The sequence below is a fragment of the Lissotriton helveticus genome, chromosome 3_2 (assembly GCF_964261635.1).
Source record: "Lissotriton helveticus chromosome 3_2, aLisHel1.1, whole genome shotgun sequence".
In the NCBI taxonomy this organism is placed as follows: domain Eukaryota; kingdom Metazoa; phylum Chordata; class Amphibia; order Caudata; family Salamandridae; genus Lissotriton; species Lissotriton helveticus.
Window position 1 is genome coordinate 343,076,147 of NC_136062.1, and position 23,080 is coordinate 343,099,226.

Sequence of the window (23,080 nt, forward strand, 5' to 3'; positions counted from 1 at the left end):
ACTTGGATGCCGGTCACTCTGCCTTTTTGCTTTCCCAAAAATGTAGAACCTCCTTATCCCTATAAAAGATTTAATGTATAGAGCAAAGTGGGCCATTGCCCAGTGCCTCACCTTCCAAGAGCAACCCTGTGAAAGTGAGCTTTCTCTCTCTCACCCCCACCCTGACTCAGTTTCAAACCTCTCTCCGTCTGCCTGACTCAGTCTTCTACCTCTCTTCTCTCTGCCTGACTCAGTCTCAAACCTCTCTCCCTACTTCTACCCCCGACTCCCTCTCAAACCTCTCTCCCTACCTCTACCCCTGACTCCGTCTCAATCCTTTCTCCCTCGGTCTACCTCTCCCCCCGAATCAGTCTCAAACCTCTCTTCCGCTGCCTACTTTTACCCGCGACTCAGTCTCTCTAAATTGTGTCATAGTAAGGATTTTTGGGGTTCTGTATCAAGATATTGTTCAACTGTTGTGTGCCACTGTTAAAGTTTAACATAAAATGTAGCCTTTTTTTGGCATCACGGAGGGCATGAATTATCAGGTAATAGGTAGTATAATTCAAATTTATACAGGTCCCCCCAAAAAGTGTCTTGCCTGGGACGCCCAAAGAACTGAGATGACACTACTTTCCCGGTTTCCTGAAATGCCTAGCAAGATAAAAAACATACTTCTCAACGTTGTTCGTTTAATAGTTGCACGCAACCAGTCACTTGTTTACAATAGAAGTCAATGGGGAATTTTCATTCTTCCGATTTTTTATTTTAAATCTACTACCACGTCCCTGTCCTAAAATGTTGGCATGTATGTTAACGGTACATACATGTTGCAAAATATAATAACGTGATTAAAACCACTGAATGATTCAGTGCTGTTCTTTCTGTACCCAGCATTTGCCAAACGTATGTTAAGAACTACGCTGCACACTTCAATACACACAAATGTTTAACACTCCAGTCGAAATGTTCCACCTACTAAACAAAATTCAGATGTGTCCATTGCAATTACTTCCTACACAAAACACTTGTTCAGGGGCGAGCTAAAAGCTGATTTCAGGAGATAAGGTTTAGGTTGATGGAACGGCAGCAAAGCGACACCACTCGCATATTTCCCATTTTCGACATTCACATTACACGAACGCAGAAAAAAGTATAGTGCTCCAACACAGATTTTAGCCGGAGACTTCCTTTAAGAGAGCAGACACTTCCGGGAAGCTGCCATCTTTGGAGTATTAACGTGGTTGACTAAAAAATAGAGCAGGCGAGTAATCAATCCAAATCTGCAGTTCCATTGGTTCTCTGTTATTCCGTTGCCTACGTACGATTGAACCCTCCTCCCGGATACGGCCGCCTACACGCGCCGTCTAGTGTTTACGATTTCTAGGGGCGGGGTCCGAGTCATATGCTGTTCCGTACAGTCTGGCTATGTGGTGACAGGTGTTATTGCCACAGTGGGCGAGTCTGCGATCTGACAGCGTTGTTGCTTTATTCGTTCTAGACCCGAACCGGTGCCGAGAGCCGGAGACTATGGGGATGTGCCTGCCATGCCTTGGAGGTGCAGCTGAGGATATAGTGGAGACTCCCGACCCGGTAAGTGCATGCAGCAGAGCCTTTCCCAGAAAGTCTATTGTCGTTTTCTGGTGTGCCTCACTTTATCGGTATTCATGTTTTTTTTGTTTTTTTTACTTCGGTTTTCTGTAATAGTGTTGTCATGTTCGTTAGTAGTTATATTCTTTCCTTTTTTCAGTTTTTAGATTATTGAACCGAACTCTAGTTAGCACATTGTGACTTCTTTCTTATGCAAGTTAGCGAATAAATTAAACTTGTGTGCGAAATATTTATAAAACCATTGCTACATCAAATTACATTGATTGTAATGGAATCTTCGTATTCCTGAATTTCTCATCATTGAAATTGAGGCAACGCATTCTACTTAATTTATGTTGGATAACCTGTATGTATTTATTTATTCGTTCATTCATTTTTTTGCAATTATATATAGTATCGACAAGTCCGAGCACGTCGGAGTGCATTACATAAACCAGTGAACAACATAGAAGCATAGCTATATATACCCAAAATAGTTAGGCTGGTAATACTATCTAGCATGTTCAACCAGATTGTGTACGGTATAAACAAATGCACCTGTACAAACCTGAGTAAGCATGTAGTGCACAACAAAACACAGTTGTTCCTAGGGAACTGGGTGCCTCCATTAGAGTTAGAAACGAGGGAGGTGCAGTAAGGGGTCACAAGTGTATAACAGAAACAGGCAACAAAAAGACACGTCAGGCGGGAGGGGAGGATGTGTTGATTGAATAATAAATAGTTAATCTCTCTTTTGAAGGAGGAAATTGAGCGGTAGAATTATAGGTTACATTTATTTCCTCGTTTGTCTATCACACTTCTGGGTAAGAATCAGAGATCATGTAGTATTTTGACAGATACCATAGAAACGTCACTGTTTATCCGTCAGCAGACAGACAATATTTGTTTTATCCATTTCAAAGGGTATTTTCAATTAGAGCAACTCACTTGTAGCCCATCATTGAAAGTGACCCATGGAATTTTCACTTACTGAAAATTATATTTTCCACTGATTGGCGAGTGCAGCACTGCACTTCTACCACTGTAAATTGCTGACTAAGTAGTGCAAAGCATGTAACCTGGCCTCACTGGGATTCATGTTGATCAACTGAAGACTGAAAAACAAGTGATACATGTTTTTAGTTTGTTTGAGTTACAGTAAACCACCTTACGAATTTGGTTTCTCTACTACTAAAGTTTTTGCTTCAAACTTTATTATTTATAAATCAGCCATGGTATCTGTTCAGCATTCTGTTTTTTCAAATCTCTAGTGACGGACATTAAAGGCCCTGTGTTAGAAATTGTATCTCTAGATGGCATAGGTATGTACCTTGTCCAAGTAGGGAATCACAATCTAGGTCAGGGTGAGTCACAACACACCCTAAATTATTTTGTGCTCACCCTCTGGTAGCTTGGCACAGAGCAATCAGGATAAACTCATGAGGTAATATGTAAAGTATTTGTGTAACTCTTAAACCAGTAACATCACAAAAAGGCTCCACACCAGGTTAGAAAAAAAGATTAGGAAATTATAAATAAAACAAGACCAAAACGTCAAAAATACATTGAACAAAAGCTGAGATATGAATTGTTTAAAGATGAAATGCAAGTATAGCACTTACTAGGAAATAGCCCTTAAAGAGTTACTTGGTCGAGCTGCATCGGGGAAATATTCAAGGGTTCAAGGTGCAGGCCGGATGCAGGACCCACTGAGCAAAAGTATCTTAATAAATGTCTCAGAAAGAAGTGCGTCGATGATCCCCACACAGTTGGGATGTTGTCAGAGTTCTGCATGCAACAGCAGCGCTGTGTCTTGTCCGTAAGCGTAGCGTCGATTCTGAAGTGTGGTGGTTCTCAATGTGATGCGCTGAGTTTCTCCCGCTGTAGAGGCGATGTGTAGATCTTCTCCACATAGTGGCCATAATGCGTTGGTTCCAAAGTGGTGGTTCCGGATGCAATGCAGTGGTTCCGGATGTGATGTGCCAGCCCTGTTCCAGCAACCGTGGCGATGCGTTGATTCTGCTCTCGCAGCAGAGGATGTGCCTGTTCTACTGAAGCAAACCGGTAGGCCCACTTCCAAGGAACCAGGACTAGGGTGGCACCACTTGGCAGGACAGACTCGCAGGCAGATGACCCCAAGCGTTGGATCAGGAAGGTTCTAGGTTTTTTCTGTCCCCGAGACCTAGGCAACATGAGGCAAGCCAAACAGCCCTCGGAGTCAATTTGGATTCAAGTGATACAGATCCATTCCTTCTCACCCAGGCAGAGGAACAGCTGGCAGCAGGGCACCTCAGCAAGGTAGGATCACAGCAAGGCGGAGTTCAGCAAAGCAACAGTCCAGCAGAGTGGCAGTCCTTTCAGCAGCACAGCAGTTCTTCTTCCTGGCAGAGTACTTACAAGTCCAGAAGTGTGCTGAATTGTTGATGTCAGGGGTCCAGTACTTATACTCAGTTGTGCCTTTGAAGTGGGGGAGACTTCAGAGAAAAGCTTTGAAGTGCACCAGGCCCCTGCCCTTCCTGTCCTGGCACCAGACTCACTATAGGTCTTCGGAAGGGGACAGGCACAGCTCTTTCAGTTGCAGGTTTTGGCTTCTCACTCCCATCTAGCCCAAGAAGACCCCTCAGTTAGGTGATGGGCCATCAGGAAATGAATGGCCGTCCATCAGGCACACCTGAGCTACCTTTGTGTGTGACTGTCCAGAGGGAATGCTGAAAGCTCAGCTGTAACCTACCCCAAACTTGTATTGAAGACCGGTAGAAGGCACAGAATGGTCTAAAAGTGAGGGAAATGCCCGCTTTCTAAAAGTGTTATTTTTAGACCTGCGACTTAAAATCCAACTTCACCATAAGTTGTGATTTTAGATTGTGAGTACAGGGACACCAAACTCAAAATTTCTATTTTGTCACAATTGGAAATTACTCTTATAAAATATAATAAGGTAATCCCAAAGTTAACCCATGGGAGAGATCGGTCTTGCAGTAGTGAAAAACGAAAATGGGAGTTTTTCACTACCAAGAAATGTAAAGTTTAAAAGTACATGTCCTGCCTTTTGAATACATTTAACTCTACCCTATGGGTTGTACAGGACCTACCTTAGGGGTGACCTATAAGTATAAAATTGGAGTGTTTAGGCCTGGCAAGATGATTTATTTCCAAGTCGACATGGCAGTGTGAAGCTACACATACAGGTTCTATTGTGGCAGGCCTTAGACATGGTCAAGGGGCTACTTATATGGGTAACACAATCTGTGCTGCAGGCCTGCTAGTAGAATTTATTTACAGGTCCCAGGCACATGTAGTGCACTTTACTAGGGACTTATGAGTAAATTAAATATGCCAATTGTGTATGAGCCAGTGTTACCATATTTTAGGGAGATAGCTCATGCACGTTAACACTGGTTAGCAGTGATAAAGTGCTCAGAACGCTAAATCCAACAAAGACAAGTTCAGAAAAAGAGGAGGGCGAAAGGTTTGAAGGGGCCCTTCAAAGAGGGCCCCCCTTCAGCCCAAAGCCAGGGTAGACTAATCAATACATTGATGGACCTCCCTGCTTGGGGCAATAGGACGTGGTCAATGGACCACTACTGCAGTGGCACTTGCTTGCTCTAAGCCTTTCTGAACTCAGTTGGATCCCTCTGTCTATACTCTCTGTATCCATTGGACTGACTCATGGGGAGACCTTCTCCTCACCTGCGGACCCCATCTGTGAAGCACTTGACTTTAACCTGCTCATGGATGCCTCCCAGTAGGCAGACAGTACCACCATGGCCAACAAAGTGATGTGGCCCATTCCATTCCTTGGGTCTGACTTCTGTCCCCAACCCAGAGAAGGACAGAGGGAAACCCACAAGGACAGTAACCAAACAGAGGCCACTAAACGCTGTCAATGTCAAGAGCCAAGCCCCTGGCCAACCACTAGAAAGTGGAGACCTTAAACGGGGCCACTGGGTAAACTTCTCTCCCAGTCTTAGGGCAATGAGTTCCCTAAGGGCTCCTCAGGTTTCCCTGACCTCTGAAGTGTCTGAGATTGGGGGCAGTAACCGCGGGTGATTGCCATCCTTCTTCCACTCTACCTCCCACTAGTTGAGGGTCGGTGTCCTAACACTGACCAATCAGCCCAGTGTCTGTATCCTGAGGCTGAACAGGAGTCCGGGGTGAAGCCTTCCTCCCCTATCCGTACTTCTGGTCTCCTATACCCTCTGTTTGGAAGTGGTACCTCAAGAAAACTGAACGATCAGGCTGCATCTCCCAGTTCTTCTGACACCGGGGGAAACTCATTCCTCAGTTTGCAGTATATTAGCTTCTTAGGACTAATTATGACCCTCCTCTGGGTCACCTCCTCACCCCACTCTAGGGGTACCAGGGCCATAGAGCGGAAAAAGTCCTGCCCATGGTATGGAGTTGGCCCACACACCTGGCCGGTCTGCTGCTCTGGGGAAACTAGCCTCTCTACCATAGTGTGGCTAGCCGAAGTGTCCCTCAGAGCAGTGACTAGAGCCCCAGTTACGTCCACCTGGTGGGAGTGACGACTCCCACCCTCCAGTATCACCAGCTAACCCTCTGTGTCTATCTCCCTATGAGGGAGATCATGACATAGTCAATAACCTGCCCCGGGGGACTGCTTACCCCTAAGGCCATATTGACTACCCGAGAAAAGGTGCTTTCTTTGGACAGACAGAGTCCCCCTGCTTGTGTCCTAACTGGGACCACTTATAGCAGCCAGACTGGAAATGGGGCTCTGTGGGCCACCACCCACTAGAACCACCCTCCTGTTTCTCAGATGGGATGTGGAAACCCTTTCCTACCACCTTACTCTGGGACTTGTCTGGGTCATTTTAACCCCCCCCCCTCACTCTGTTGTGGGGGAACCTGAATCGCCCTTCTTGGGGGTCACTCCCAGGTACCCTTTTGGAAACTCTGGTTCTAGTCCAGTGGTACAACTCTTTAGCAAGCTTCATGGGGTCAGTCAGATTATTGTCCAGTAGGTGCTGGCACTGCTCTAGCAAACATAAAATGAGCATGTGCCCCCTCATGATCAAATGGTACAACTCATTAAAATCACTCACTTTGCTGTCCCTCTTCCAGCCATTCAGTGACTTACTGGAGTAATCAACACAATCTACCCAGGACTGGGTGTGTAGCCTCTGCTGTCACTGAGTATTTGGGCATACTTCTCAGGGGTCAGACCAAATTTGGCAATCCTAACGACCTTCATGGTGGTTACACTTGGTTTGTTCCCCAACCTCTAATGTCTCTCCCCAGTGTAGGCATGTGTTTCCTCAGACCCACCCCTCCATCCCCCAGTGGTCTACAAGAACCCTGTGTACCTTCAGTGCAACTTCATTAGAAGAAAACCACTTATCAGTGTCATCTCCCACCACATAACTGGGCACTGAATTCTTGGGAATACAAACCTTTTTATCTCCATTAGGTACTGTATGTATGCTCCCACCATCACTGCTGGGCTTCACCTCTCTGGCTTGAATCGCCGGCTAGTTTTAGCTCATCTTCTGAGCAAATAACAATTTCTTTTCTTCCAAGACCCTTTCAGCGTTCTTTTCTGCAGTCTCCCTTTCAGCCTTTTTCTCCTTTGAAAATTTTAACCTGGTTAAAAATAGAAGCTGTCTGAATTCTCTCTCCTCTCCCCTGCCTCCTCTTTTGCAGCTCCTATAGAGATTGGCCACAGGAGGAGACACTGCTCCCTGCTGTTGACATGGGAGACAGTCCTTGTGTGACAAATAGAATTTACAGGTTGTCAAACAGGGTGTGAGCTTGCATCATGGAGGAAGTCTCCAAGATGTTGGTCTTATGGGTGATTGATCCCTATAGCAGTCCCTGGTCCAGCACAGCGGTGCTGGTACCAAAGGCTTGCCCACCGGGAGCCAAACCAGAACTCTAATTCTGCGTGGACTACAGAAGACTCAACTCAGTCACCAGGACTGTTGCTCACACTATTCCCAGAGCCGATGAGCTCATTGACAGGCTGGGTGCTGCCAAGTTCTTCATTATGTTTGATCTGACATCTGGGTACTGGTAGATCGCCTTGACTGAGAGCAAAGGAGAGGTCGGCATTCTCAACTCCGGAATGTCATTACCAATACCAGGTGATGCCCTTTGGATTAAAGAATGCCCCTACTACCTTCCAGCTGTTGATTAATAGGATTCCTGGCTTTTAAAGAGGCTTTCTGTGCCACCTACTAGAGTTCTAGCTGGAACTAACACCCTTATCACCTCCACGAGGTACTACAGGCCTTGCAACAAGCAGGCCTGACAATTAAGATCAGTAAGTGCCAGATTCGGCAGGGTTCAGTGGTGTGTTTGGGGCATCTGGTAGGTCGAGGTGCAGCCCTCTTCAGACCTCTGGCACCCACTTTTTGGAACTCTCTACCGGATCAACTAAGACTGGCAACACACTACCTTCCCTTACGGAAGGACCTTTAAAACCTTTCTTTTTAAACAGGCCTTTCCCTTGTGATATGCTCTCACTTCTACTTAGGCCTATCAGTTTTTAGGTGTGGTGGTCACTCTCCCCCATTGGTACCCTGCCCTCCATAGCGCCAAGAAACCGCTGGTGAATGCTGCGCTCAATAAATATTTTAAATTCAAATTCAAGATTAAAACCATCATGGCCTGGAAACCACCTAAAACCCAAACAGAACTGAGAGCCTTCCTAGTCTCACTGGCTATTACCGCCATTTTTTAAGGGCTATGACACTATTGTTGCCCCCTTAAATGAGCAGACTTCCAATAGGCAGCCCAGATTGGTGATCTGGACAGCAGCTTGCCAGAAAGTCTTTAATTTTATCAAGAAAATCAGCTGTGCAACATCTGTGCTCAGGACCCCTGACTTCTTCAAGGAATTCTTCATGCAGACGGATGCTTCAGAGCATGGCATAGGGTCAGTCTTAGTAGAGCTGTATGAGAAGGGCCTAGACCAACTGGTAGCCTTAATTAGTAGGAGATTATTTCCCCTGGAACAGTCTGTGGTCTGGGTACTGAAGAATTTGAGAGCATACCTGTTTGGCACTCACTACTGGGTTTAGACAGACCACAGGCCCCTCCGATGGCTCATGCAAATGAGGGGTGAAAATCCCAAACTTTTGAGGTGGTTCATCTCCTTACAGGAAATGTACTTTATGGTGGAGTATCGCATGGGGACTGACGTCGAAGCTGATGGTCTCTCAAGAGTCTTCTGCCTTGGTGAGGAGAGCTTTAAGGGTTTGGGTAGCTCTTCCCACTTTTAGCTGGGGATGGACACATGTTAGACCTGACAGCCTGGGTGGTCTTCCATCACATTTCTGCCTCCCTCCCTCCATTGTTTCTGTACTCGATTTTGCCGGCTTTAGGACTCTACACACTTTATCACTGCTAACCAGTGCTAAAGTACATGTTCTCACTCCCTAAAACATGGTTACATTGGCTCATAACCAATCGCCATATTTATTGACTTTTAAGTCCTTAGTAAAGTGCACTATATGTTCCCAGGGCCTGGAACTTAAATGCTGCTGGTGGACCTGCAGCACTGCCTGTTCCAGCCACCCACATAGTCCTCTATCCATGTCTCAGGCCTGCCACTGCAGGTACGGTGTGTGCAGTTTACTGGCACTTCGACTTGGCATTTAAATCTACTTGCCAAGCCTTTCAACTCCCCATTTTGTACTCAAAAGGCTACACTAAGGTAGACAAATACCCACATTTGTTTTTCATTGCTGTGAGGCCTACTCCTCACATAGGCTAACATTGGGAATTCCTTAAAATAACTGTAAGCTGTACTTCCTGATTAGAAAAGAGTAGCTAAATCATGTTTCATGTCGTTGGAATGGTAATGATAAAATCTTTCCACTGTTAAGGCTGGACGTTACTGTTTTAGAAATATCACTTTTAGAAAGTGGACATTTCTCTGCTCCTAAGCCCTCTGTGTGCCTAATAGCCTGTCTCCAAAACACGTATGAGCTGGGTGACAGCTACCATTTGTGCATTCTCTCTCCAGACAGCCAACAATACAGGAAGGCTAGGTGGGGCTGAGTACCTGTTACCATACATCTGCATTTTGATGGGCCTTCTTGGCAGGAAGGAGCCAACAGTTACACTTCAATAGATAGTGGCCTGACCCCACACAAAGGACTGATTACCCCCCCCCCCCCAAAGTAAGCCTGGCAGAAAGGACTGGGTTATAATGGATACTTGTGCACTTCAGGGCCACTCTTTTAAGTCTCCCCCACTTCAAAGGCACATTTTCTTGTAAGTGCTGGGTCTCTGACCCTATCAAGACAGTACACTTTTGGACATGTAAACACTATACCACAAAGAAAAGCTGTGGTGCTTCTAAAAGGACTGCTATGCTGCCGGACTGCTGCTTTGCTGCTTTGCTGAAATCTGCCCTGCTGTGTTCTTGCTGTGCTAAGTCACCCTGCTGCCTACTGTTCGGCCGACTGAGTGAGACAGACGTGACCTGTATCATTTGAGCCCAGAGTGACTTCAAGGGCTTGCTTCCCGTTCCCAAGTCTCAGGGATGTAAAATACTTGAAACACTTGCATCTGGACTCTACAAGCCATGAGTCTGCCCTGCCAAGTGGTACGTTTCTTTTTCTGGACCTTTAGATATGAGGGCCTAAGGTGCTCAACACCCTGCACTTACACGCCCTCATCGGATCCAGTGAGTCTTTGCCTTAGTGTGGGTCGGAACCAGTGCACTCTTGCCGTCATGTGTAGTGGACTCGGTGCATCGCCTCCGGTACGTGGAAGACTCCTAGGCATCTCGCCCACAGTGTGAGTCACGCAGCCCCATAGCTACTATATCGTCCAAATCGAAGGTACTTTTATTCAGCGGACCTAGGAGGTCGCTGCAGCCGGTCCGCACCCCCTGTTGGTCAGCCTGAACCTTTGACTTTGTCCCAGCCTAGTGCTACCTAATAACGCATTTGCCTGCTTATTCTCTTAGCGCTGTTCTCACTTTTTGTACTGCTTTGTACTTCAACGTCTACGTAAAGAATTCATAATGTTTTTACCTTATTTTATTTATAAAATGGTAACCTATTTCTGTAATCTGTTGGAAGTCTTTTTGTGTCTGTGTTACTGTATGTGGAATTGCACAAATACTTTACATATTGCCCTCTAAGTTAAGCCTGCGCGCTGTGCGCCAAGGTACCAGAGGGTGAGCACAGGATAATTAGGTTGTGTTGTGACTTATCTACACAAAGGGAGAGCGAGAGCAAGACCTAGTCACATTCTCTCACAAACGTATACCATACACAGGGGTGTGGAATTTAATAAAAGATCTACTTGCCCATGGGGCAGTCTACTTAACCTTTTGGATGCTCATGACGAGCTCAGCTCGTCATGAGCGACGGCGCTCCGTGGAACGCTCGCACGCTGGGCTGATTCCCCTGCTGTGCTGAACTTTCCATTTGAACGGGCGCGGTCATGACGAGCTCAGCTCGTCATGAGCACCGGAGCGCCGTGGCTCATGACGAGCTGACCTCGTCATGAGCATGGGGGCGCTGTACGCGCCCCCCAGCACAGCGGGGGAATCCCTCCAGCTGCGAAGGGGTTAATAAATCTACTTGTCCTGTAACAAAATCCACTTGTCCCCTTTGTGCAATGTAATACAGCAACAAATTACGCAGCAATCTCATTATATAAGAGTTATGCCAGGGTTCATACCATAGTAGTGTTTGAATACTAGCAATTCCCTTATGCTGCTATGTTTCTGCAGGTCTACATACTGGGGCTGAAGGTAGTGGTAAGCAATAGTCCCAGGGTTCGAATGCCCTTTTTAGTCTGTGCAAACCTACTAAAGTGAATGTTTTAAGGGTTTTCACCAATTCTTTTCTAATCATTTCCCATACTGAGATTGGTTGGAAATTTAATACTGACAGTGGCAGACTTAAAACTTCTTCCAGGGTTGGGGAAAAAAGTGGTTGGAGGAAAAGTGAACTTGAATACATTCAGATTTTCACATAAGCAAATCTACACCTGCATATTTGCACATGCTAAAATGCAGTTCACAAATATTTTCTGGGAGTACTATTTCTTGGCCTACTTCTTTAAATTCTTTTGAATTCATGGAAACTGTACATATGCACTTAATGCAAGGATATTTACCATGGATGCACTTTTGAGACTTTCTTTAATAATTGGGCCTCTAATTAGGCCTGGCGTTAACCATGACCTTTTGTTTTGTTTTTTATTCTGTTTCTCTCCGTCTGTCTATCAGCTGGCGTCCCTGTAAGTGACAGTATTATGATCTTTTAGAAGAAGCATATTGGCACACAAAGTAGTTTTGTTCAGTGCCCAGAACCTCTGTGGCAATGTGTGCTGAGACCAACATTCTTTTTTTTTTTTTGTGCTTTTTTTAATGCTTGTTAGAATGGTGAGGACCCAGCAGCTCCCACACTGTTAAGGTTTTTACAAAAACCATGCCTAAACAAGTCACGCCTTGACAAAACCAAAAGGCTGACCACCAATTTCAGACCCACCAGCTTTGCCAATGCTTGTTTGTTCTTGTTTTCCATATTCGTATTTAAACTTGTTACACTGATATTCCATTCTGAATATTTTTGGGAAATACTTACATACATCACATGTTACTAAATAATGCTGCAAAGATATGGTACCTAAAATCTTTTTGTGAATGTTTTATTTTGAAAGCAAAGAATCATCACTCTTGCTTTCCAGCTTCTGCAAATATTTGCATATAATCAGAGAGCATTCTGGGTGCATTATACAGAGCTTCATATTATTAAACTTTGAAAATGTGTGTACACTTTTATACTGGAACACCGTCAGAAGTGCAGGCTGAGCTTGAAACATTTACTTTTAGTGCTCACCCTAATAATAAAGGCTTTGCGTTAATGAACCATATATATAAGTTTGAACAGCATTAACACACATATTACATATAACACACACTTTACCTTAATTGTAGAGAATGCCCTTCCCTGAGCCACAATGTGGTACTGTAAACTGGCAGCCAAAGGGTTTGTGCTGCAGGGGGTTGGGCCTACTTGTCCCAAGGACAAAATGCACATTAAAACTTGTAGCCCTTGGCCCCAAACAATATGTCCCGGGCGTCGGGCTATAGGAATTCCACAACCCTGCATACACAACAGGGCAACTAGGGAAATAATCGTGAAAAATAGAGAGAAACCACTTGAAGATCCTACTTGGACATCTAAAGATTCTGGAGTAGACGCCTCACCCACTAACTTGTGGCATGCTTCATCATCTGCGCCTATCCACACCATGGTAGGCTAATACCACCACAGCGAACTCGACCAGAGTTGGGCATTCTTATATAAAGTATTTTTCTGGATAAAACGGGGATCTAGGAAGGTAATATAGTAGCAAAAAATGCCTTACAGCATACCCAGTAGAGATTCCTTTAATTAGTATGGCATTGTGGACATAGATAAAAACAAATACAGGGTTTAATTGAGTATTAGTGTCTCAAATGCCCCTGATTTTTGCCAACCTGTTTCGGCCCTTCCGGATCTGGGGCCTTTGCCAGGGCTGTGTGTCTATCCCTGTCTACTTATACTTATATTTGATTGAGAGCAGATAAATCCCACAGCACTGAATGAGACAATATGAGTTGTCATGTAGTTCCTATAAACTTATAAAGGATCTGCCCGTTTAGACAACATACACTGTAGTATTGATGTCCAAACTCAATCCGTATATATGAGGCCTAAGGCTCTCACCTGAAACTGGGACTTCCAATTGTTGGATAGTTTAGGGGGTCATGTGTAACTGGCGGGAAGTGCCATCCTCTAACCAAACACAAACATCCATCAAGAATTGGCAACCACCTGCCAGATACGCATGACCCCTGAAAGGGGTTGAAAGAGATATTTGTGCACTACAAAGCTACTCTTTTAAGTCGCCGCCTTTAGTTCCTTTGGAATTGTTATGATTAATCCTCTTTAATGGTAAAGTCGAATTTATCATTACAATTTTGAAAATGACACTTTTAGAAAGTTCCAAAAGAACAATTAATGGACAGAATGATGAACAATGTCATACATTCACCCCAGCACAGAGATCTGTGCCTAAATACATCAGTTTTTTGCTCCCCATGCCATTCCAGTTTCGTCTCAGCCATATGCAAATCAGTCTTGACCCTGCTCACATAGGAACAGGCAAGCCCGAACTGCCAGGCCAGGTCCTCTCCGGACTGGAAACTAGCATCCTCAGCCCGGTTTCGGGGTTTCACTCCTCATTAGCCTGGCTAGCTTGACTCCAGTGGCATGGAGAGCACAGGACTCGCGTCTTGCATACCTGTCCCACTCGGGGTGATAAATGCCAAAAGAATAATTGATCTGGTTTGGCATTCAGGCTGCTCTGTGCCCATGAGGAACAGGGTCAAGACTGATTTGCATATGGCTGGGCCCAACCTGGGGTGGCGTTGTGTGCAAAAGAATGATGGATTAAACGCAGATCTTTGTGACTGGGGGTGAATGTTTGCATTGTTCAGCATTCTGTCAAATCATTTGTTCCTTTTGCTGTTGTCACCCTAAGTGGGAAGGGTATGCCCAGACGTGGGTCCCGCGCTCACTGTGCCACTGGATTCAAGCTAGCCGGGCTGATGAGGGGTGATGCCCTACACTGGTCCGAGGATGCTTGTTTCCGGTCCAGGTAGGACCTGGCTTGGCAGTTCGGGCTGGACTGTTCCCATGAGGGACAGGGTCAAGACTGATTTGCATATGGCTGGGTCCAAACTGGGGTGGCGTGGTGAGCAAAAGAAAGCTGGATCAGACCCAGATCTATGTGACTGTGGGTGCATGTTTGCATTGTTCAGCATTCCGTCCATCAATTTTTCCTTTTGCTTTTGTTGCCCAAAGTGGGAAGGGTATGCCCTGACGTGGGTACAGTGCTCACTGTGCTACTGGATTCAAGCTAGCCTGGCTGATGAGGAGTGATGCTCCGACACTGGTCCGAGGATGCTTGTTTCCGGTCCAGGAAGGGCCTGGCTTTGCACTTCGGGCTGGACTATTCCCATGAGGGATAGGGTCAAGACTGATTTGAATATGGCTGGGCCAAACTGGGGTGGCGTGGTGAGCAAAGGAACAATGGGTTAAACCCAGATCTTTGTGACTGGGGCTGAATGTTTGCATTGTTCAGCAATCCGTCCATCATTTGTTCCTTTTACTTTAGGAAAGTTGGTATTTTCCTGCTCTTAGCTCTATGTGCCTGCAGCCTGTCGCTGATACACGTCTGGGGAGGGTGACAGCTGGACTTTGTATGTTTCCCCTAGATTATTTATTTATTTATTTATGTTAGTGTTTTATAGAGCGCGAACTTGACCCGTAAGGGTATCAGAGCGCTTTACAGAGTCACCAAGTAAACAATAGGTAGGATAACACAAGAATACTGTAAATTAGGGGGGAGGGGGTGCTGGGTACAAGAGGGAAAACACTATAAAAGGATAGTCAATATTACAATTGTTAAGGACGGACTCCGGTTTCTTGGTGGGGCGAGGTCGCAGGTTGGAGGCAGAAGTCTTTGGGGTGGTTGTGGAACGGGATTAGTCAAATACATTTTTACAAATCAAACTTATTGTAGTACACTATACAATACTTCTTCAGTGAGTCTTTAGTCATGCTGCTCGTTCTTTCCTTCGCATGCAAACTTAAGGCACGTAGCCTACGTGCCTTAAGGTGGGTGGTGAGCAGGACGCGATAAAACCAGCATATGAGTGAGCGATTTTGAACTCTAGTGAGCACGTTCCAGGGGATTGCTTTCGTGTTCCAGCTAACAACAACCTAGTAAGTTACCAAGTGTGAGTCCCGTGGGCAGAGGGTGCGGGGTGACTGTTATTTATTTCACTTAGTGTTTGTACTCCATGCAGGTAGAATCACGGAATCTACGGTTGCTTTGTGCCCTGATTTGCCTCAGAGTCAGGTCACCGGCCAGCAGGTGAGAGTCATGATTAATGGCCACAGGGGTACTTGGTTTATATTTAGAGCTAGTTGCTCTAGGCTCAATTGTTAGGAGATTTGAGGGGGTTGGGAGAGTGACCAAAACCAAAAGGCTGACCACCAATTTCAGACCCACTAGCTTTGCCACTGCTTGTTTGTTCTTGTTTTCCAAATTAATATTTAAACTGGTTACACTGATATTCCATTCTGAATAATTTTGGGAAATACTAACATACATCAACATGTTACTAAATAATGCTGCAAAGATATGGTACCTAAAATCTTTTTGTGAATGTTTTATTTTGAAAGCAAAGAATCATAACTCTTGCTTTCTAGCTTCTGCAAATATTTGCATATAATCAGAGAGCATTCTGGGTGCATTATACAGAGCCTCATATTATTAAACTTTGAAAATGTGTGTACACTTTTATACTGGAACCACCGTCAGAAGTGCAGGCTGAGCTTGAAACATTTACTTTTAGTGCTCACCCTAATAATAAAGGCTTTGCGTTAATTAACCATATATACAAGTTTGAACAGCATTAACACGCATATTACATATAACACACACTTTTCCTTAATTGTAGAGAATGCCCTTCCCAGAGCCACAATGTGGTACTTTAAACTGGCAGCCAAAAGGGTTTGTGCTGCAGGGGGTTGGGCCTACTTATCCCAAGGACAAATGCACATTAAAACTTGTAGCCCTTGGCCCCAAACAATATGTCCCGGGCGGCGGGCTATAGAAATTCCACATCCCTACCGGGTCTCGCTTCTATAAGATGGATGGGATACCGTTGGGGCCTCCGCTCTACCCTTTGAGATTCTGCTCACAATCCGTTTAATCGAAAAGGAATAATTGATCGCTTCATCTTGCTTTACTTGACCAGGTCTGGATCTACTGGTCTCCTTTTCTTCATGTATATTATTTTTTAGCCCGCTGTTAAAGTGGTGCCATAGGTTCTTAGCCCAGTCTTCTTTGGTAAGGTGAGAGTTTATTCCGAGGGCCCTTGATTTCTGTAAGCTATTCACTATGCGCCAAAACCTGGCGATCTTATTGGCTTTTGCATCATACAAAAGTAGGAGATGTTGGTTAAGTTTTATACGTCCTGGTAGTTCTTCACTACCGTAAGGCCAGCCTCTTCGATAGACTTCCGTTTGATAAGCATAACTTTTGATTGGGAGCAGCTAGAAATGTCCTCTTGAAACTTATATGAACTGTTATTTTAAATCCTCTTTTATGGTAAAGTCAGAGTTTAGGTCACAATTCTGGAAAGGGCACTTTTAGAAAATTTGCATTTTCATATCCTAACCAGTTAGTGTCTGCAGCTTGGGTCACATGACTGAGTGTAGTGTCAGTTGCCTTTGTGTTTTCTTCCCAGACAGTAAGACAAAAGCTGTTGGCAGGATGGGCCATTCGCTCAGGATGGCTAGGGGCGGATCTGTTCCCTGCCCCACTCAGACTTAAGGGGCTTGCCTCCAGAAGGCAAATGGCCCTGACACTAACCTTTTGTCATCCAAGAATTCTTGGAGCCTTGCAGGGAAAGGAAACAACATTTCCAAACCAGTTAGGGGGGTAGCTTAGTGAATTCCTTCCCCACTTAAATTGCTGGCACCAGGCACCCTCAAAGCAACTCTTCAGTACACTACTGGACCTGTGAAATACTTCAGAAAGAATGCATGACCCCCAGAGGACTGCCCTGCTGCTTGGAGGGCTGCCTTGCTGCTTGAAGGAGCAATGGACCATCTCCTTGAACCCAGGACTACAAGAAGTGACTCCAAGGGCTAATTGGCTGGCCTCTGTTGCCACCATTAAATTGTGGGATACGTTGCCTGTGTATATTAAAGCTTAACCCACTCTTATGCAGATCTGGAAACCACTTAAAACCTGCCTTTTTTCCCAGGCCCTGCCCCTCTAGTACATCTTCTCTGTCATCTATACAGGCTTGTTTTCACTTACATCATTTCAGAAGCTAGCACTAGGATGCCCTCTGGCAATCAAGCGATTTGCAAACTATCAATATCAGTATCCTGTGTAAGCTACATGGACATAGCAAGCTCCTGAGTTCTTAAATCCTGCACTTGGACGATGCTGCTGGTGCGAGTCCTAACCCCCCCCCCCCCCCCTCCCCTCCAAGTTATGGTGTTGAAGAACCTTGTGCCAAATCGCAAGGTAAGCATTTGTTAAATTTTTTAATCAGACCAGATTGCATCTTCCTTGCTTTTTGTGGTTGTGGAAGTGGCATTCAGGTTTCGCTTGGTCCTGTAGTAGACAGGCTCAGACAACGTTCTTCTCTTTCCAGATTTCTCATAAAACAAACCAGGTGGAAATCCGGGTGCTGAATGTTGCTGGCAGGGAGCAGATGAATATACTCTTCCAGCCAAGCAGACTTCCATGGAATTTACAGGACACAGTCCCTGGGACAATGTATATGGATGTTGATTTCATCTTGTTTTATTCAGCTCTCTTAACCCAGTGCATTCTATTTAAAGCTAATTCTCTACCCAAGATCCCAGAAACACATTTTATATGTATGAACTAAAATGAATGCTTTATATAAAACCTTACTAAAATAGTGGTGAGAAAACTGCCTTTCAGGAAATATTCAGGGAATATTTTGCCCCATTTGCTTATGTGTTCTGTTGGACCTGGCCCTTTTGGCAGGTTGACCCCTAAACTCTTTGCCTTTTAATATGACCTGATGTTAGTTATTTTTGGCTTCTGCGCACTTTAGCACTGTGTCGCAGTGTGAAGTATGTGCGTGTGTGGTGAGATTGGCCTGCCCTCCCATAGGAATGCATGGAGGAGATATATGTCCATGGTAATTCCTGGTGTGAGAGGAGAGCAGGGGCGAGTTTGGTATGTGCGAACTCGTGAGAATAAATGCTGTGCAATGGTATGCGCAGATTTATTGTGACTGGTGGAGAAGTGCCACTTTTAGAAGGTGTGCTGTGTGTCTGCCTGCCTGTAGTGAAATGCATGTGTGGCTTGTGATTGACAGGGACTGGATGGTGCGCTTGGCTCCAGGAGCCAGGATGGGTCTGCCCGGTGGTAAATTTGGGAGATCTGCATGTAGATGGGAGGGAGGAGTTGCACGTGAGATATGAAGAGGGCTGTGCCTTCCCTCCCAGTGCTGGCTCCGCCCCCTGTGGTGCGTCTGAGCACCTAGCCCCCACCTGACAATGGAGAGAGGAGCTGATCACAACAAAGTGCTCCAAAGCTCTCCCAAACCAGTTGCATCTGGTTTCCCCCCTGCCCTGCACCTTTGTGACATAGGAAATCTGTGTATAAGAAGGGGCTGTGACCCCATGAAAAGATGTTCTCTCGTGTGTCCAACTTAAGGGGGGCCTGCTGCTGGGCACCAGGAGGAACCGCCACTAGGGACTGCCTCCCAGCTGAAGGGCCCTGTGACCTGGCCTACCTGGGCCCAACCCTTGTCCCCCTTCATCCCACAAGACTTTCCCTGGACTTAGGGGCTGCAGCGCCTGTGAGCACTTTATTTTTCCTTCTGAAACAGCGCTTGACCTTGGTGCTGGAAGCGCTGTGTTTATGCCCCCAGGAGGACGGCTGGTGGCCTGCAGCGCAAAGCTTCACTATGTGGGATTCCCCCCGCAATTGCTTTTCCTCAAGCAGGTGCCCACCCTGTATCTCTGTGCTGAAAAATCTGATCGGGAGCCCACCCTGCGTTGGTGCCGCTGACTGGTGCTAAAAACCGAGCGGGAGCCCACCCCGCATCGGTACCTCCATAGCGGGTGCCTACCCCGCATTGTGTGTAGTTTTTTTTTTACCCCTAGTGGGTGCCCACCCCGCCAGGGACTGTGTGCCTAATAATGGGAGCCTACCCCGTATTGTGCCAGGAAGGAAAACAAAAAGCACTGCCGCGACCCGGAAGAAACAGGAAGCAAGGCAATCTGTGTTGTGATGTGGGCAGGGCCACGAGAAAAGAGCAAGACCGAAGCCGACGGGAGCCCACCCCGCACTCCGGTGCCCAAAGGAGAAGTGAGCCGGTCTGGACACCAGCAGAGCTGGGCCGGTGTCCCGGGAAGCGCCGCATTGAGAGACCCAGGCGGGAGCCCACCCCGCACTGGGACGTGCTGGCCGGGTCTGGAAGCAACCTGTCCGGCAGCGGGGCTCCCATGCACTGAGGAGAGCCCTGGAAGTGCTGCAGCGATCTGAGAAGTGAGGCGGAGGGGGCCCGAGGCACATTGTCGGTGCCTGCCCCCACCGCATACCAGCCCGCGCAGTCCACAACGAAGAGCGGGGACCGCGGGTTACGGAGTCCTGTGACCGGAGAAGGAGGCGTCGGAGTCCTACAGTACTACGGTGAGTGGGGCGGCCTCTGAGCCTGACCAGCGCCGTGATTAGCACCAGGAGAGCCCGTGTTTTTCACCTTATTGGCAAGACCACTTTACAGTTGCCCCGCGTGACAGTGGGCAACTGCAACATTTTTGGGGCATAGCGAGTTTTAGTCCCAGAGTGTCACTTCCATGTGCCCAGTGCCCATCCCCGTTGCTGGTGGGGCATTATTTGTGGCAACAGAGGTACAGAGAGGGCCAGTGCTTGTTGGTGCTGATTCCAGCTGCCCGGCGAGAGCGCAGGCAGCTGCAACGTGGCGCAGAATTGTCTAGGAAGCCCCAGTGTGGATTCCTGAGGGCACCGAAGTGCCCGTGCCCGTCCCTTGATTTTTACAGCTGCCCAGCAATTAGTGGGCAGCTGCCACTTTTAGGCCTAGACTCTTGCGCACCTTTGCTTTCGCTGCCTAGACAGCGCGACTATTGTTGGACATAGGACATTGGAGCCATGTGAGAGGCCGGTTGGCCTGGGGATAGTTTTCCTGTGCTGTGCCCTCGCCTGGGCACACTGTGTTTAGGATGGTAAATACATAATGAATTTATACTGTGATGCCTAGTGCATAATGTGATTTAGGCTTAAGGTGACTCTAGCGCAAGGTGACTTGTGCATACTGTGTTTAAGATGGTAATTGCCTGATGCCCCATGTGATTTATGCGTAATGTATTTATGCCCTGTTTTATACCTCTAAATCTGTTTTATGATTAGGAGGTTGTTTTGCATATTATGGTTTATGCTAGTGAGGTTATATTTCACTGTGTGAGTTAGGCCTAATGTGATTCTTACCTCAGGTGTTTATGCCTACAGTGATTGCATATTGTGTTTTAGGCCTAATATGTTTTATGTCTAATTTGATTATTATTGCATAGTGTGTTACTAACTTTTACCAGTAGTTACTTGTTGTGCTCTACATGTATTATTTGTGCTAAATTTAAAATTGGTGACTTGTGATTGTTCTGACAGTGGCCCAATTGGCCCTGTCAGGTGTAGATACTACCCAGTGCCAGTTGGCACAGTGTAAATTGTGTGATTATGATCTAATCTGTTTATGGTAATACAAAGGCTATTTTTTATATATAACCTTGTGTGGAGTTCCTTTTGTGGTGTGCCTAGTGTGTTGCTGTTGTGTGTGTGTGTTGCGCAAACGCTTTACACATGCCTCCGGGATAAGCCTGACTGCTCGTGCCAAACTAACAAAGGGGTGAGCAGGGGTTATCTTTGGCGTGTAACTCCCCAGACCTGACTAGAGTGGTGCTCTCTGCCTGGCTTTGGCGCAAGCCTTAGCCAACCAGAGATCCCCGTTCTAACATGTTCATATTATGTGGGTTTTTTAGCAGAGACATCTAAATATGTTTTTTTAAATACTGTTTTCTTTTTTTTTACATTTCATCCAGGAATTGAAAAGAAGACAACTAGCTGAAGCTGCAGAAAAAAGACAGATGGAAGTAAGTTAATAGGAGACATGCTGTTAAGTAGCATCACACCTAAAACCAATGTCTTCAAAGATTTGCTATTTGCATCTGTATTATGTGTGTGTCGTTTTATAGGCCACAATTCAACTGTGAAAGCGATGAGGCTCTTTTATTCCTTAGGATTGGTCTAACTGGAGTTGCCCTGATTTAATCATTTGGAAATTGTCCCAGTATGATAAAGTTCTTATGCAGTTGTATAGAGATTAGTTTGAGGTACATGGAAAGATCTGCCATTACTATAATATCTTATATTCTCAAGACAAGTGTAACTCAAATGTCGTGCGGACTTGGGTATTAAAACAAAGCTTGAACAAGCGTTTACATGGAACTCATATATGCAGTATACAGTCACTTCAGACATTAATCTGCCTTTGTTATGAACTGTCCTCTCCTGGTGTACTTTCTCCATGATGTTTTTTTTTATATTTAATAACATTTTTTAACCTAACGTCAGTGTTTTAGTAAGTCTGTCAGGATGCCGTCCAGATTATGTATTTTATTTTAGATTGCGTTGTTCTTTTATGGTTTTATTTTTGGAAACAAATAAAGATATTACTATTAAAGTATACTCAAAGACAGCAACTTTATTGTCATGATTAAATCAAGAGAAAACCAGCATGTTAGAATTACTTTCAAGAAACTGGGTTGAATTTAGTTTGCCTAAGAATGAAGTTAAATAAACAGAATTGAAGAATCAGTGTAAAGTGTGCAATACTCCAAGTGACGTACCATAACCAAGAAAAAGTTGTGAAAATAGTGTGTGTAGTACAGGTATGTTGGTAGTATCAGACAGCCATATACAATATTAGTTTCTAAAGAATACAGGCACACTAAGGAATGCTCTCATAGTGTTCTGGCAAACAAATGGTCTGTCTGTGGAAGTGTTGACAGCATTTCGACCCTGTTAAGGCATAAAATAGTCTCTTCAGGACTGGGGTTGACCTGGGGAAGTAATGAAATGGGCAGACCTTTTGTCTTTCAAAGCACTACGTGAACCTATTTTTGTGTTCTTATATTCTTCAGAAATTAATATTGAATATAGCAGTCTGATACTACCAATATACCTGTACTACCTGCAATGTTTTCACAACTTGTGTTTGGTTATGGTATGTTACCACGGGCGTAGGGAACCTCTGCATTTTAGCCACTTGAGCGGAGGCTCCCACTTAGCCCGATGAGTTTGGAACTGGGTCCACATAAACATTTAGTTGTCTATGGGACTCTTATGTCTGCAGGTCTGCAGACTAAATGCTGATAAACAGCACTGCTAGGAAATATCATGAGAGAAGATTATGAGATTTCAGCTGGCATGCACAAGGAAGGAAACGCAAAAAAAAAACAACTTGAGGAAAACATTGGAAAACATGAGCATGACAGAGAAAGATATGAAAGAGAAAGTAAGGCAGGGAGAAAAAAAGATGGGTAGATACAAAGGGAAAAAAGAACGGAAGGCGAAAGGAAGGGGAGACTGGAAGGAAAGAAGGAAAATGAATAGAAGGTTCTAAGAGCAGTGAAAGGATTAAAGGGTAAACTAATTTGTGGATGGAAGAGTGAACGGTTTGACTGGTGAATATGTGAGCCAATGAAGAAGAATGAATCGATGGATGGTTAAAAGGCAGATGGATACATAAACATATTGATGGGTGGATGGGTGAAAAGATTAATGGGCCAATTGGTGGTAATATGTAAAGGTGAAGGTATGGACAGATCGATGGATGAATGGTTGGATAGATGAAAGGAGGGTGAAAGGAACTCTACTTAAGAGGGTTGCA

General features: G+C 45.4%; 1 protein-coding gene across 1 annotated transcript in view; it reads left to right on the forward strand.

The window, feature by feature from the left end:
• The first annotated feature begins 1,347 nt into the window (after positions 1-1,347).
• The window catches only part of SVIP (small VCP interacting protein), a 79,523-nt gene continuing 57,790 nt past the window's right edge, over positions 1,348-23,080 (forward strand). Inside the window, exons 1-2 of the mRNA XM_078684217.1 lie at positions 1,348-1,572; positions 21,231-21,281. Coding sequence (XP_078540343.1) covers positions 1,510-1,572; positions 21,231-21,281 — 114 coding nt within the window. The 5' untranslated portion in view covers positions 1,348-1,509. The remainder of the gene's footprint in view (positions 1,573-21,230; positions 21,282-23,080) is intronic.